The sequence below is a fragment of the Dendropsophus ebraccatus genome, chromosome 5, assembly GCF_027789765.1.
Source record: "Dendropsophus ebraccatus isolate aDenEbr1 chromosome 5, aDenEbr1.pat, whole genome shotgun sequence".
Taxonomy (NCBI): Eukaryota; Metazoa; Chordata; class Amphibia; order Anura; family Hylidae; genus Dendropsophus; species Dendropsophus ebraccatus.
The window spans coordinates 124,883,344-124,899,615 of record NC_091458.1 but is presented as its reverse complement, the minus strand read 5'-3'; the positions used below and the strand labels follow the sequence as shown (position 1 = coordinate 124,899,615).

General features: G+C 45.0%; 1 protein-coding gene across 1 annotated transcript in view; it reads left to right on the top strand.

Moving 5' to 3' along the window:
* The window catches only part of LOC138792983 (S-adenosyl-L-methionine-dependent tRNA 4-demethylwyosine synthase TYW1-like), a 131,970-nt gene that overhangs the window by 67,712 nt on the left and 47,986 nt on the right, over positions 1-16,272 (top strand). The window contains exons 12-13 of the mRNA XM_069971180.1: positions 13,088-13,265; positions 15,439-15,574. Coding sequence (XP_069827281.1) covers positions 13,088-13,265; positions 15,439-15,574 — 314 coding nt within the window. The remainder of the gene's footprint in view (positions 1-13,087; positions 13,266-15,438; positions 15,575-16,272) is intronic.

Sequence of the window (16,272 nt, the reverse complement as noted above, 5' to 3'; positions counted from 1 at the left end):
TTTCATTAGAATATGTTTCTTCATGTGCATTAAAAAATTGAACTTGTCACAGAGCAAGAGTACAGTATGAGATAATATGGCCGTGTTATTAAAGCGTAACTGTCATTTCAGGGCCATTTTTTTTTAAAACATTAAATATCAACAGATCAAGCGATTTTAAGAAACTCTGTAATAGGTTTTATAAACCAAAAGAGTTTCCTTCCGTCTTGAAAAAGCAATCTCCCAGCCTCCCCCTTCACTGCAGAAGAAGCAGGATTTCTGTCTCCATTATGTGGCTATGGAGAGGGGAGGGGCTGTTAGGAGTGACTGAGCACGGAGCAGTCCTGCACAGCACAACACCCTGCAATCTTCTCTCAGTAAGTTCATAGATAAGCACTGACCTTTCTGACACCTGAATTTAGCGTTTTAGGTGCCCAGAGAGTCTACAAACAGCTGACCTTCATGTCACCTCTTCCTGCTCCCTCATCTCCCTCAGCCCCTCCCCCCTTCATAGGCTTACAATGGAGAGAGCAGAACCCGTCTTCACTGGCTTCTCTGTAATGGAGACGTGTTTGCCTGATAATGCACAGATAAGAAGTGAGGGGGGGAGGCTGGGAGATTGCTTCTTGAGTACAGAAGGAGGCTTTTTTGGCTGATAAAACCTATTACAAAGTTTCTTAAAATCGCTTATACTACTGATTTCTGCAATAAAAAAAAAATGACAGTTACGCTTTAACCCCTTGCCGCAAAATGACGTTTGGGAAACGTCATGTAAAGCAGGTAGTTCCTGCAACATGACGTTTCCCAAACGTCATGGCTTCCCTGCCTCCCCCCGCTGACCCTATGTAAGATCGGGCAGCAGGAGGAGGCTGTGTCCCCCCGGGCAGTTAACCCCATAAACGCCGCGGTCAATGCGACCGCAGCGTCTATGGGGATATTTGTGGCTTGGGAGGCGATTGGGCGGTGGGGGGAGGCTGGGGCATGTTGCCTCCTCCCGCCGCCACTGCTGATCCTCCCCCTGGCCGTTCTGTCCCCACTCCGGTACGGTTATAGCGGCGATCCGTCGGTACCGGCCATTACCAGCGCCACCGCTACATTTCATCTCCCCCCACGGTGGGGGGAGATGAAATAAGTGTAAATCAGGCCTCAGATCAGCCCCCTAGTTGCTGATCACTAACCCCCCCTTCCCCGGGCGTCCATCACATGAAAGATGGCCGGCCCCATCGCTGTGAACAGAGTGTCTGTTCACAGCGATGGAAATAAAAAAATGAACCAAAGCCCCATGCTCTCTGCCACCAGAGGTAGCTGAGAGCATGGGGCAGTGATCAGGGACCCCCCTGAGGGGTCCCGGAACAGGCGATCGGCGGCATACACTATATACCGCTGATCGCCTGTCAGGGGCGTAACTAGAACTAGCTAGGCCCCATAGCAAACTTTTGATTGGGCCCCCCCCCCCCCAAACAACTGACCACTAAGCTGTGAAGAGAGAGCAATGTATATATAGTATTAGGAAAAGCATTATAGCACCATGACCACTGCCATTACCACTATATTGTTACCAACCAAATCCAGTATATTAAGATGAATAATACAAACAGTACCAGTTTACATGGGACAAATATTACCCCCTCTCACTGACTAAAACCCCCACATACTGAATAATGCTACCACTGCTACGGAATAAAATCCACAGTCCAATATCACCATTGGCCATATAGTGGCATGTATAGGCTCCACACAGGCTTTACACACCATAAGTGATCACAGTGCAGTTACAGGCGTCTTCTCCAATCGGAGTTGCTCACTTTTCCCCTTCTTCTCCATCCAGCCTGGCCACCATAAGGACTTCTCTCAGTAGGATCTTACAGACAAACAGTTTAGGTTCCTCACTCATGCCCCAATATCCTATGCATCTATTTGCTCCATCTGTTCCCTCATATAGTGGTCCCCTCTGTATTCATATAGTAGTTAGACAACTGTGTCCCTCATTAAGTAGTTAGCCCCTTCTCTGCCCCCCCCCATGTAGTACCGTATTTTTCGCTTTATAGGACGCGCCTTTTGATCAGACGCGCCCCTGATTTTAGGGGGGAAAATAGAAAAAAAATATTTTGCTCATTGTCACAGTTTGGAGATAGCAGCAGTGTGATTGGTGCCAATCCCCCCATATAGTGCCCCACATAGTAGCCAATGCCCCCATATAGTGCCTCACATAGTAGCCAATGCCCCCATATAGTGCCTCACATAGTAGCCAATGCCCCCATATAGTGCCTCACATAGTAGCCAATGCCCCCATATAGTGCCCCACATAGTAGCCAATGCCCCCATATAGTGCCCCACATAGTAGCCAATGCCCCCATATAGTGCCCACATAGTAGCCAATGCCCCCATATAGTGCCCCCCATAGTAGCCAATGCCCCACATAGTAGCCAATGCCCCCATATAGTGCCCCCCATAGTAGCCAATGCCCCCCATAGTAGCCAATGCCCCCATATAGTATCCAATGCCCCCACATAGAAGCCAATGCCCCCATATAGTGCCCCTCATAGTAGCCAATGCCCCCATATAGTAGCCAATGCCCCCATACAGTGCCCCAATTGTAGCCAGTGCCCTCCATAGTAGCCAATGCCCCCATACAATGCCCCCATGTAGTAGCCAGTGCCCTCATATAGTAGCCAATGCCCCCATACAGTGCCCCCATATAGTAGCCAATGCCCCCAGACAGTGCCCCCATCGTAGCCAGTGCCCCCATATAGTAGCCAATGCCCCATACAGTGCCCCCCATAGTAGCCAGTGCCCCCCATAGTAGCCAATGCCCCATACAGTGCCCCCATAGTAGCCATCGCCCCATACAGTGCCCCCCATAGTAGCCAATCCCCCCTGCGACCAGAAAAACAACAAACAGGTTACTCACCTGTCCGCCGGCCCCAGCAGCTCCTCTCCCGACACTCTCCCGTCTCCCGTCATCCTCCGGGCACAGGCAGCGGGGGACAGAGAGACTGCCGCTGCAGAACACTTCCGGGACACAGGCAGCGTCTCTGTACCCCACTGCCTGTGCCCGGAGGATGACGGGAAACCGGAGTGTCGGGAGAGGAGCTGCTGGGGCCGGCGGACAGGTGAGTAGGACAGCGATCCCCTCCAGACGCCCAGCCCACCCCCTCCATCGCCGCTTAGCCGATCAGGAGCCCAGGAAAGTGCTGCTCATTGCACTTTTCCGGGCTTCTGATCAGCTCAGCTGAGCAGCGATAGAAGGGGCGGGCGGAGGGGATGGCTCAGGGCCGCTCACTATGCATATGCATAGTGAGCGGCAATACAGGGGGCGGGGGCATACATTAACGCGGGGGGCCCGGGCCCCCTAAGCCCCCGGGCCCCATAGCGACGGCGTACCCTGCCCCCATGGTAGCTACGCCAGTGTCGCCTGTTCCCAGTGCTGCCCAGCACTTTTTATCCCCTGTCACCATAAATCATTGGTGACAGGGGATAAAAAGTGTCAGTAAGTCGCCCCCCCAGTCACCCCCCCTCCCCATATACGTTACCTGATCCAGGGAGGTCCGTCCTCCTCGACGTCCTGACTGCTTCTGATGTGCGCATGCGCGTCAGAAGCAGTCATCTCTGAAAATTTAAAGTGACAGAGACCAATTTGGTCTTTGTCACTAAACTATGATTACTGTGATAGAAAAGATCACAGTAATCATAGTAATATAATGGAAATGAATGTGTAAAAAGCACAAGTGAAAAAGTGTAAATGTGAAAAAGTGAAAAACATACAAATAAAATAAAACACACTTTTTATTATAGTAATAATTGCGGTTTACTCCCAGGTTGCCCGTATCCGCCCCAGGTTGCCCGTATCCGCCCCAGGTTGCCTGTAACCGCCCCAGATTGCACGTAACCACCGCACGTTGAATGTAACCAGCGCATGTTGACCGTAACCACCCCAAATTTCCAGTGACCCCCTGCAGGTTGTCCGTAATCACCCCAGTTTGCCCGTAACCGCCGCAGGTGGCCCGTAAACACGCCAGATTACATATAACCACCGCACGTTGCCCATAACCACCATGCCTTGACCGTAACCACCGCACATTGCCAGTGACCCCCCCCCCCAGATTACCCGTAACTACCGCACGCCTCCCCTGACCACGGCACGCCTCCCCTGACCACGGCACGCCGCCCCTGACCACGGCACGGTTGCCCGTAACCACCCCACATTACCTGTAATCTAATTTTTTTTATTGTATTTTAGTAACTGCGCTATTCTAATAACTATTACTAGCTGCGGTTTTGCTCCAGCAAATTGGCGCACCCTTCCTTCTGAGCCCTGCTGTGTGCCCATACAGTGGTTTATACCCACATATGGGGTACCGTTGTACTCAGGAGAACCTGGGTTACAGATTTTGGGGTACGTTTTCTCTCCCATTCCTCGTGAAATTGAGAAATTTCAAACTAAACGAACATATTATTGGAAAAATTCGAGTTTTTCATTTTTACTGTCTAATTTTAAATACTATCCTCTAATACCTGTGGGGTCAAAATGGTCACCACACCCCAAGTTGAATTCTTTGAGGGGTGTACTTTCCAAAATGGGGTGATATTTGGGGGGGGTTCTCTTCTGCAGACATTACAGGGGCTCTGCAAACGCACCTGGCGCTCAGAAACTTCTTCAGCAAAATCTGCATTAAAAAAGCTAATTGGCGCTCCTTCCCTTCTGAGCCCGGCTGTGTGCCCATACAGTGGTTTATGCCCACATATGGGGTACCGTTGAATTCAGGAGAACCTGCGTTACAAATTTTGGGGTACTTTTTTTCTCTTGTTCCTTGTGAAATTGAGAAATTTCAAACTAAACGAACATATTATTGGAAAAAATTGGGTTTTTCATTTTTACTGTCTTCTTTTGAATACTTTCCTCTAATACCTGTGGGGTCAAAATGCTCATCCTACTCAAAGATGAATTCTTTGAGGGGTGTACTTTCAAAAATGGGGTGACTTTTGGCGGGGGTCTATTCTGCTGACACTACAGGGGCTTTGCAAATGCACCTGGTGCTCAGAAACTTCTTCAGCAAAATCAGAATTAAAAAAGCTAATTGGCGCTCCCTTCCTTCTAAGCCCCGCTGTGCGCCCATACAGTGGTTTACGCCCACATAATGGGTACCGTTGTACTCAGGAGAAGCTGCGTTACAAATTTTGGCATACTTTTTTTCTCATGTTCCTTTTGAAAATGAGAAACTTTAATCTAAACGTATATATTATTGTAAAATTAGAATTTTCGATTTTTTTTACTGCCTAATTGTGAATACTTTCCTCCAGCCCCTGTAGGGTTAAAATGCTCATTATACCCTTAGATCAATTCTTTAAGGTATTTAGTTTCCAAAATGTGGTCACTTATGGGGGTTGCCAGGATACAAGCCTTCTAAATCCATTTAAAAAAAAAACTGTTCCCTAAAAAAAAATCAGTTTTGGAAATTTCATGAAAATTTGATAATTTACTGATACATTTCTATGCCCCATAACACCCTAAAAAAGTAAAATATATGTTTACGAAATTATGCCAGAATAAAGAGAACATATTGGTAATGTGACTAATTTATGTGCTATGACTTCCTGTTTTTAAAAGCAGAGAATTTCAGAAGTTCATAAAATGCAAAATCTAATTTTTTATGATATTTTGATGATTTTCACAAAAAACACACAAGACAGTGACCAAATTTTGCCACTAATTTAAAGTGCCATATGTGAGGAAAAAACAATCTCAGAATCGCTAGCATACGTTAAAGCATCACTGAGCTATAAGTGCATAAAGTGAGACAGGTCAGATTTTGAAAAATGAGCCTGGTCATTAACCCTTTAAGGACATGGCCCATTTTCGTTTTTACGTTTTCGGTTTTTCCTCCTTGTGTTTAAAAGGTCATAGCACTTGCATTTTTCCACCTAGAAACCCACATGACCCCTTATTTTTTGCGTCACTAATTGTACTTTGCAATTACAGGCTGAATTTTTGCATAAAGTACACTGCGAAACCAGAAAAAAATTCAAAGTGTGGTGAAATCGAAAAAAAAAAACGCATTTCTTTTATTTGGGGGAAATGTGTTTTTACGCCATTCGCCCTGGGGTAAAACTGACTTGTTATGCATGTTCCTCAAGTCGTTACGATTAAAACGATATATAACATGTATAACTTATATTGTATCTGATGGCCTGTAAAAAATTCAAACCGTTGTTAACCAATATACGTTCCTTAAAATCGCTCCATTCCCAGGCTTATAGCGCTTTTATCCTTTGGTCTATGGGGCTGTGCGAGGTGTAATTTTTTGCGCCATGATGTGATCTTTCTATCGGTACCTTGATTGCGCATATATGACTTTTTGATCGCTTTTTATTACATTTTTTCTGGATTTGATGCGACCAAAAATGCGCAATTTTGCACTTTGGGATTTTTTTGCGCTTACGCCGTTTACCGTACGAGATCAGGAATGTGATTAATTAATAGTTCGGGCGATTACGCACGCGGCGATACCAAACATGTTTGTTTATTTATTTGTTTACTTTTATTTAAAACCTGGGAAAAGGGGGGTGATTCAGACTTTTATTAGGGGAGGGGGCTTTTTACTATTAACAACACTTTATTTTTTTTTTTTACACATATACTAGAAGCCCCCCTGGGGGACTTCTAGTATATACACTGTGATCTCTCATTGAGATCTCTGCAGCATAGATATGCTGCAGAGATCCATGAGATCGGCACTTGTTTGCTTTCGGCTGCTGCAGCCGAAAACGAACGAATGCCGAGCCGAGGACGGCGCCATCTTGGACGCGTCCCCGGCCGGCATCAGTAACGGAGATCGCTCCTCCGGGACAAGGTCCCGGAGGAGCGATCTCCCCCACTAGACACCAGGGAAACGTTGCCTCCGGTAATCGGAGGCAGCTGTCAACTTTGACAGCTGCCTCCGATTAGCTAATTAGCGGGCACGGCGATCAGACCGTGCCCGCTAATAGCGGCGGTCCCGGGCTACACGCGGCACCCGGGATCGCGGCACTTCAAAGCGGGGCCGCGCTTTGAAGTGCAAGTGCGGACATATGACGTACCGGTACGTCATATGTCCTTAAGAGGTTAAAGAGTCACTGTCGTATTTTTTTTTTGTTGCAGAAATCAATAGTCCAGGCGATTTTAAGAAACTTTGTAATTGGGTTTATTAGCCAAATCTGCCATTATCTGCATGTAAAAAGCCTTTTCCCAGGTCCCCCCCTCCTTCCTCTTTTTCATCCACTCTGAAAAATCTGAAAATTGTGACTTGTTGCAGGAGACGTACCCTGTCTGCTCTAGGGAGAGGGGAGGGGGGAGGAGAAAGGAGGGAGTTAGCCGGCAGCAGAAAGCAGATAACAGAGGATTACAGGCACGGAGCTGGGTGACAGCTGTAATCTGAGCTCAGACAGGTCACTGGTGACTGTCACAGGAGTTATCCCATGAGGGATTTGTAGATTAACTCTTTGTTGTCCTGTTTTGGTCTTTTCTTTAGCTCTCTCCATAGGGGAACAATGAAGACAGGGGGGAGAGCTTCAAACTGCTTTTTCATGATAAAAATGCATTTTTCGGATAATAAACCCAATTACAAAGTTTCTTAAAATCGCCTGGACTATTGATTTCAGTGACACTTTAAGGCCAAAACAGGCTTTAGAGGCAGGGGGTTAAGGAACTAAAAATGGTCTTGACTGATTTGCTTGTCGTAATCTTTATTGACTTTATTGACGCACCATTATCTTTGGATTAGGTAGACCACCTCTAAGTTTGTAATCTTACACACACACACACCCACACACAGTGGTAACTCTGTTCTCAAACTGCTGTAAACTTTTCAGTTTTAGAACAATTCGGTTCTCAAACAGTATTTTCAAGGAAAGTTTGCTTCAGAACTCAAACACTTGCTCGGCGCCCACTCTTGAAGTCTTGTGTAGAATCGCCCTGCAACACATTGCACATAGCATAATGAGACACTGACGCAGTGCAGGTGCTGTTGGCATCGCTGTGTCACTGCAGTGCATCCTGTTCCTTGTTGTTTGCCACCTGCTTGAGTCTTCCCCTACAGTCCTTCCCTCTACTGTAATGTCTTTACCAGCTGGCCCCTCCTGCTAACACCACGTGCCTGCATTATTAACCCCTTCATGACAGAGGTAATTGGTGCCAGGATGTGTATGTCAAATTAATGTAATGTTCCTTCTTGCTTTCTAAGAGGCATGTTCACATTAGCCACAGGAACAGCTTCTGGTGGCTCTTCTACTACTGTGTGACCACCACTAACCTCACTGGATGGTACTACCGTGTAACCACCACTAACATCACTGGATGCTACTACTGTGTGACCCTCGGTAACCCTACTGGATGCACCACTCAGGTCTATCTGGCTCTGCATTGTAACACAGTCACCCACACCAGGCTTACTGTCATAGACACAGGGGACGCTCTCAGTCAAGCCACGTGCATATAGCTTCCTACCAGGCCAAGCACATCTGGCTATCTCCATGCAACATTTCAGTCTACAACCATATTCACACTGGTCACTTTTTCCCCTTTTTTTCGGAGATACCTTTTGGGCACCAGGCTAGCACAGCTGTTGTAGGAACATAGTTTAGGTGTGAGAATACACAACACATTTTCACTATGTTTCCTCACCACATGCATTCTCACTGCATCACTTTGGGAAAAACGTGCCCCACAAACCCAGCATACATACCACTTACTGCCACAGTCACTTCTCACATGCTGTTTGGCTTTGTAGGTCACTCTCCTGGCATAATGGGAACCCATGGGATTGTGAGTCTGCTTACCCTCCTTATCATCTGCAGCAGATATCTGGTTGTCACAAGCAACAACATTGGCCTCACTTGACTCAGTAAAGGCCACCAAACGCTCTGTATTGCTTTCAACCACAGCACATGCATCCCATGCAATACTCTGGTCCTTACACACCATGACCTCTAGGGGCAGCACTGCACCTTCATCACATGCAATCCTCTCTTCATTACACATCATGACCTCTAGGGGCACACTAGAGCTAATCCCCTCTACTGCCTTTTCTGCTTTAGAGGTTAGTTCACACTCTGCATTCACTGGAACTAAAGTTGTAGTACACCCATCATTTACCTGCTCAGGTTGTGGGACATAGTTATGGGTTAAATGCACGTTAGGCAGCAAATCTGACATTACCTTACTGCTATCACATAACTGCGGGGTGACATCACTACTATCACATAACTGCGGGGTGACCTTACTGCTATCACATAACTGCTGGGTGACATTTTCAATAAACATTGCATGCAATACATTATCATTAAGTTCATCTGACTTTTCAAGTCCATGTTCAGACTGTGCAATAATCTCATCAGACATGAGGATGGTCTTGTCAGCCACAGGATTCTTCTCCTCACTTGGTAGCATTGCTGAACATTTGGACTTATTTTGGTCACAGTTCACACAGTAAGACAGTGAGGCTCTGCCCACTGGTAACTCTGGGACTTTTGGTATGGTTCTTCTGGCTCCTCCCCCTTAGGCAGTTGTACGGCACAATTTACAGGGGATTCTCCCTCCCACAACTGCCAGAAATAAGGAAAGTCTCTGCCAAGTATGAATTCCACCTCAAGCTCCGCACAGACCTCCAGCACATGATTTACTGTCCCATAACAGGTTTTAAAGTCAATTAGAATAGTCTTACCATATGGCTCTGGACGACTCTTCACAAACAGTATTATATCCGGGTGGACCCTGGACACCTCCTGGTGACAATCCAGGTCAACCAGCAGTGGGATGCCACCCACCAGCAATTCACAGGTTTTTGGTTTAAATCTCTCTGATCTCCTGACCAGAGGACAATAAGATGCACAGACACCCGCTCCCATGCATCTCCAACATGGCGCTCTCTGCTCAGTGACTGCCGCTTGCTGTTGTGGTTTGTTGCTCCTAGCAACATCATCATGGCACCTCTGCAGAAGTGACTTTTTAACACTGGGCAAAAGCACATCCAACTACACAAGAGTCAACTCTCATACATCCCCAGCGCACCCTCATGCTTTTTATCTGGAGAATCAGACCAGGATGCACCTGGGACCTTGGTACAGCAACCACTTGGCTTGGACCCCTGTGCTTTCTGGTTAGCAGCCCCCTGCAGTGCAGTGCGGGTATTTGGACACCAGCTCTGTGTAGCAGTACATGCACTTTGTACAGGAGCTTGCTTATCCAATGTCCTTTGCAGTTGGGCCTCAACAGCCTCCCGCTCTGCTTCAAACTGCGCAGAGTTATGACCCATCTGTTTGGCCATGTCCTCACAGCGCTGTATGTCCCATATACGTCTGACATAGTCCTCTGCTAGACCCATGGCAACTATATTCTTTAAGCAGCAGAAACACCAGCTTCAAACATAAGCAATACTGGCCTTATCCAGACAAGACAGTCTCTGTATGTCTCTCTCCACAGCAACACAGTCTCTGTATGTCTCTCTCCACAGGGACACAATCTCTCATAAGGCTTCCGGCCCTTTAAAACCAGCAGAAACACAGTCTCTGTATATCTCTTGCTCCACAGAGACACAGCCTCTTATAAGGCTTCAGGCTCTTTAAATCCAGCCACAAACTTCACGTGCCATTTTCTTGCCCACAGCAATCCTCCACCATATGTGACAATCTGGGGGTTACTCACTTGCTGGGATCGCCATCTCCTGGGCCTGAGACGGTTGGCACATCACAAGTTGCAGTCCACTCAGCGCTGTATGCTTTATACTGACCTCAGTCAGCTTTATTTATCCGTTCAAATAACACAAGACATAGGCAACACTGCCAATAAAATAAAACCTGGGCTGTCTAGCCACTGACTACACATTGCAGCTTCCCTAGCTGACTTTCTGAGCCTACTGCTCCACTTGACCAGGTACACTGGTCTTACCCAGACTTCTTGTCTGCAGCTCCCACAGGCCTAGCACTGCCTGTGTTCTCCCACCCTGGGAGCCATCACCTGGGAGCCCTCACCTGGAAAGCTCTGGAGTCTCTTAATAGCTCCACCAGGTGGTTTCAGAACCTCATTAGCTCTTGGACTGGATTGGAGTATCTGGACCAGGAGCTCCACCTGAACTCCAATTCCCACTCCAGAGGCATAGAACTGCCTCTTACAGCCCCACCATGCCACAATATGTATTGTGGACGTGAAGGGGTTAAGAATGTATAGTACTGTAGTGATTTAAAATGTAAATTGTTTTTTTGTACATACAGGTACAGCAGTTAGCTATTGGTGGATGGACATTTTCATACACAAATTATTATAGTTTCCATAATACATACCAGGATAGAGAAATCTGTTAGAGGAAATGTATTCCCAGGCTGTTAGTTATTGCGTCGCTGTGTTTGCTAAAGGATAAATATGTTTACTTGGTATGCTCTGCTACGTATAAAGCTTGGAGCAAGTCCACATTTTCATAATGCCACACTTTTTCATCCAATTCCTTTTAAAGCTAAATATTAACCTGGGCTATAAACAACTTGATTTGGTCTTGAATGACAGAAATTCTTCACCGTTGGACAGTCTCCTGCGTCAGAAATTACTTTTATAGCGTCTTTATGCTAGGCACAAGTAGTATCAGACCCAAAGTGCCAGATAATGAAGTGGGGCAATTTTGCAAACTCTAAATACCTGATATGAAACATTTTGTGTATGTCCCAATTCATGACTATATAGTATGTAAGGAACATATTACACAAGACAATATATGTGGCATGTGTTAAAGGAGAAGCATGGCGGGGGTCCTGTTGTCCCTCCAGCCGCTCACTGTAGGCATGAGGAAAGGTAAGTTATTTCTTGAAATCAATGTCGTCGTCCCCCAAACACCAGACTTCTCCTTTTAACGTACTGAGAACATATGAAGAACAATGGCTGACCTGCTTTATGCAGCGCTTGTCAGAATACAAGAAAGGACTTGGGCAACTTTAAAGGGAAACAGGTTAGAAGAATGCAAAGGATGAAGGTAATTTTCTTACCTTCTCCTCAGCGCCGTTTTGAGGAGATCTTTGCTTTATTCATTATGCAAATTAGTCAGTATAGTGCACCGGAGCATCGATCTGCCCTGCCTCATGAATATGTAAAGTAAACATTTCCCCCAAACTGTGCATAGGATAAAGGTAAGAAAATGACCTTCATCCTTATTGTTTCGTACAATATGGGGCGTGAAGAGCAGGTTGGAAGACCCTAACCTTCTGTTAGTGTCCATTTTTAGTAACACTGTTAGGAAAGCAGAAAGAGGAAAAGACGTTCTTATATTAAAATGTTTTCATGTATTGCTTGGCCAACTTAGAGCGACTCTGTACCCACAATCTGCCCCCCCCCCATATACCGCTTGTACCTTCAGATAGCTGCTTTTCATCCAAGATCTGTCCTGGGGTCCGTTCGGCAGGGGATGCAGTTATTGTCATAAAAACAACTTTTAATCCGGCAGTGCTGTGTCTAATGGCCAGGGCTTACATTAGTATATGCATTAGGCTGGCACACCCTCTCTGTCCTGTCTCCCCACCCTCCTCATCATTAGGAATGCTCCAGGCAGATTGCTTCCCTGTGCAAAGCTCAAACAGCAGTAAATGTTCCTGGATCGTTCCTAATGATGAGTAGGGTGGGGAGGAAGGACGAAGAGGTTATGCCAGCCTAATGCATATACAAATGTGAGCCCTGGCCGTTAGATACAGCGCTGCCGGATTAAAAGTTGTTTTTAAGACAATAACTGCACCCCTTTGCCAAACGGACCCCAGGACAGATCTTGGAATAAAAGCAGCTATCCGAAGGTACAAGTGGTTTGGGGGGGACAGATTGTGGGTACAGAGTCTCTTTAAAAAAAACAACAACCCTTGCCTACCTGGCTGATTTGCAGCACCCACAGTGATGGTGTAATGCCTCACTGATTGGCTGAGCAGGCAGTCACTGCCAAGATGAGGCTGTTACAGAAGAGGGAGCAGTGAGCTATGAGGGACCCACGAAGGTGACTGGGTTAGCTGTTAAATTTGTGTATAAAACCAGGCTTTCTGATATTAATTTAATTAACCATAAAGGGTGATTAAGACAAAACTGCTACTAGTTTTTCTCTTTCTGCAGGCGTCCCTGGGGTGAAGGCTGACCGATTTGAAGAAGGCATGGAGGTTAAGCACTGTGCATTATCTTTAGTAGGGGAACCAATTATGTATCCTGAAATCAACAGATTTCTAAAGTTACTTCATCACAAAGAAATCTCTAGTTTTCTAGTAACAAATGCACAGTTCCCTGAAGAAATAAGGTACGGAGATGTTCTACCACTGTATTTACATGGTTTGTCTGATACACAGTACTGGATTTTTTTTAATGAGGATGTTTTTATTGTTTCATAAAGGGGATTTAGTCTCTCTTTAATGATCGTCCTGTTAGGTCACCGGCTGTCTGTTGTGTATGGCCAGCTGAATGGTAGGAAATGCTCCTGTGTTGATATGTTTTATAAGCAGTAAAGAAGGCATTTACCAAAGCAATTCATTCATATTTTATGTATATATTTTATTATGTAAGATTTTCAGTAGGTACAGTATACCATCTGCATCATTGCGGCTTTTGGATGTCTTTTATACTGACTTGAAAGCTTGCTATGTAACGCTGTTTATTCCTTTACACAATTCCATTTAATAAACACCCCTTTAAATCTGTAGATGAAAATTACACATGGCAACAAAATGTTCAATCACTTGAAAAGTGCCCTTTATTACCCTCCAGATGTCTTTGGAAATTCATTTCTGCAACTCCATGTGTTTGTGTGCATCTTTCCTAAATTAAATGTTGCATTTCTTATTACAGCTATGCTGACTGTGTAAAGCAAATCTTTGGATAGTTTTTTAACCCCTTTAGTATTTATACAGTGTATACAGAAATGCTTTTTCCTTCCACCTTGGAGACTTTGAATATTTTTCTTTGTTAAGGACTTCTTCATCTGGACAAGAGCACAGTTTAATTTTATTTTTAAAAATTTTCGGGTTATTTACTAGTTAAAAATATATGTGCACTATAAGGCCGGGTTCTGTTCTGTGACCCGCCGTATCACACGATGGCTGCTGTCCATGAAGTTCATCCCGGCCGAATGAGCAACATTTCTTCTTTTAATTGGAATGCAGGCTCTTTTGGGTGTGCCCATGTTCCAATTAACTATAGCCGGCAATGTAAAGTGCGGCCGAAGCTGCACTTTACATTGTCTGCTCTGTCAGTCTTGTGCGGCTGCTATTCAATGAATAGCGGCTGCACAAAACTGTCATGTCAGTTTTTCATGTGGCTGCTTGGGATTCCCGACGGGATGCCATAGACTTCAATGCGATCTGGCAATTCATTACATAACAGCCGTGGCTGCAAAACTGCAACTACTGTACAGCCGTTTAATGAATTTTCACGTAGTGCGAACTTAGCCTAAAGTATACTGAAGTGAAAGTTAGAATTATGACTTACTGGTTATTTGTTTTTCATAAGTCCACCATCACAGTACCACCTGAGGTTGCCCTTTGACCCTACATAGGAACAGGAACACAGAGAGGTTGAAAAGGTCCTCCCTCCATGTCTACATCAGTGATAACAAATAACCAACAGGATAACAGTTAACAAAGGGAGGGAAATACATGGGTGCTGTCATGGTAGACTTATAACTTACCAATAATTGTGTTTTTACAATTCTAAAGTTACTTTTTGCCGCCATGACAGCAATACCAAAGAAATTGTGATTTGTCATTTATTTTTTTTACCTATTTTCTATTTGAAATACAATGCCATAAAATGCTTTAAAGCTAAGTAAACTAACTGATCTAGGGACCCGTGCCCCAACTGAGCAGCACAATGGGGGCACTAAACGCAGCATTGGAGCTGTAATGTTTAAATCAAAATAGACCGTATACATAAGTATTGCATTGCCCCCTAAAAGTTATGCAAATCACCGAAATACACTTATTATGGGAAATGTACATAAAGTGCTTTTTTCCCTGCACTTACTACTGCATCAAGGCTTCACTTCCTGCATAAAATGGTGATGTCACTTCCTGGATAACATGGTAATGTCACTTCCTGGATAAAATGGTGATGTCACGACCCGACTCCCAGAGCTGTGCGAGCTGTGGCTGCTGGAGAGGATGATGGCAGAGGGACACAGGACACTGGAGGGACACTGAGCATCCCTCTGCCATCATCCCCTCCAGCAGCCACAGCCGGCACAGCTCTGGGAGTCGGGTCGTGACATGACCATTTTATCCAGGAAGTGAAGCCTTGACGCAGTAGTAAGTGCAGGGAAAAAAAGCACTTTATAAGCATTTCCCGTAATAAGTGTATATTGGGGATTTGGGGATTAATAAAAATTTTCACTGGACTTTTTTTTTTTTTTTTTGATATTACATATTCATGGTAACGATTACTTCACTTTCATTCATTTTGCTAATCTAATGTATTCTCAGGTCTCTGGAGCCAGTAACACAGTTGTATGTAAGTGTGGATGCAAGTACTAAGGACAGCCTTAAGAAAATTGATCGCCCACTCTTTAAGGATTTTTGGCAAAGGTTTCTTGACAGCTTGACTGCTTTGGCAGAAAAGGTAAAGAATGGAATTTTATTAACAGGGTGTTACTTGACACAAATGTAAGTGCTTATAACAGTAGCTGTTTTCTTTCTCATCTTGGCATCTCTGTATGTAACTTAAGTTATATGGCCGTATTTTAAAGCAATTTCCTAATTAAGGAGCGTACTCTAAATAGACCAGATGTTCAGATCACCCGCTTCTGTTCATCTGTCTGGTATTCGATTAAACATAAAAAGAGATTTGTTCCTGTACTTCAGACATTGGGTGCTATCTAAGTATGCCTTTCAGTTATATAATATTGTGCAGGTTATCGTTTAAGCTATTGAACCCATATATTTTCTAAAATGGACAGCTGTCACTTTGTGTGAAAATTCTACTTGGCACTTTCCATGATTGGGTCTTCATGCAAAATCCGGTTTAGGTGCACAAAGTCTGCTAGGATTAAAATGGCTATCCCCCCTGTAAAAATGGACCTATCCTTCAAATAGTTCTCTACCCCCACCGCTGAGCTGCTTGACGTTTGGCAGTGCTCTTTAGAGTTTACTTGCACTCATTCTTTCTTCTTCATACTGTTTAGGGTGCCTTTACATGTAACGTATTGCAGCAGATTTCTCACTGCGAGCTTTGCAGCTAGATCCTTTGTGATCCAAGGTCCTGTCAGTTCCTATGTGAAAACATACTTGCAATGAATCTTTGAGACCGCTGCGAGTATG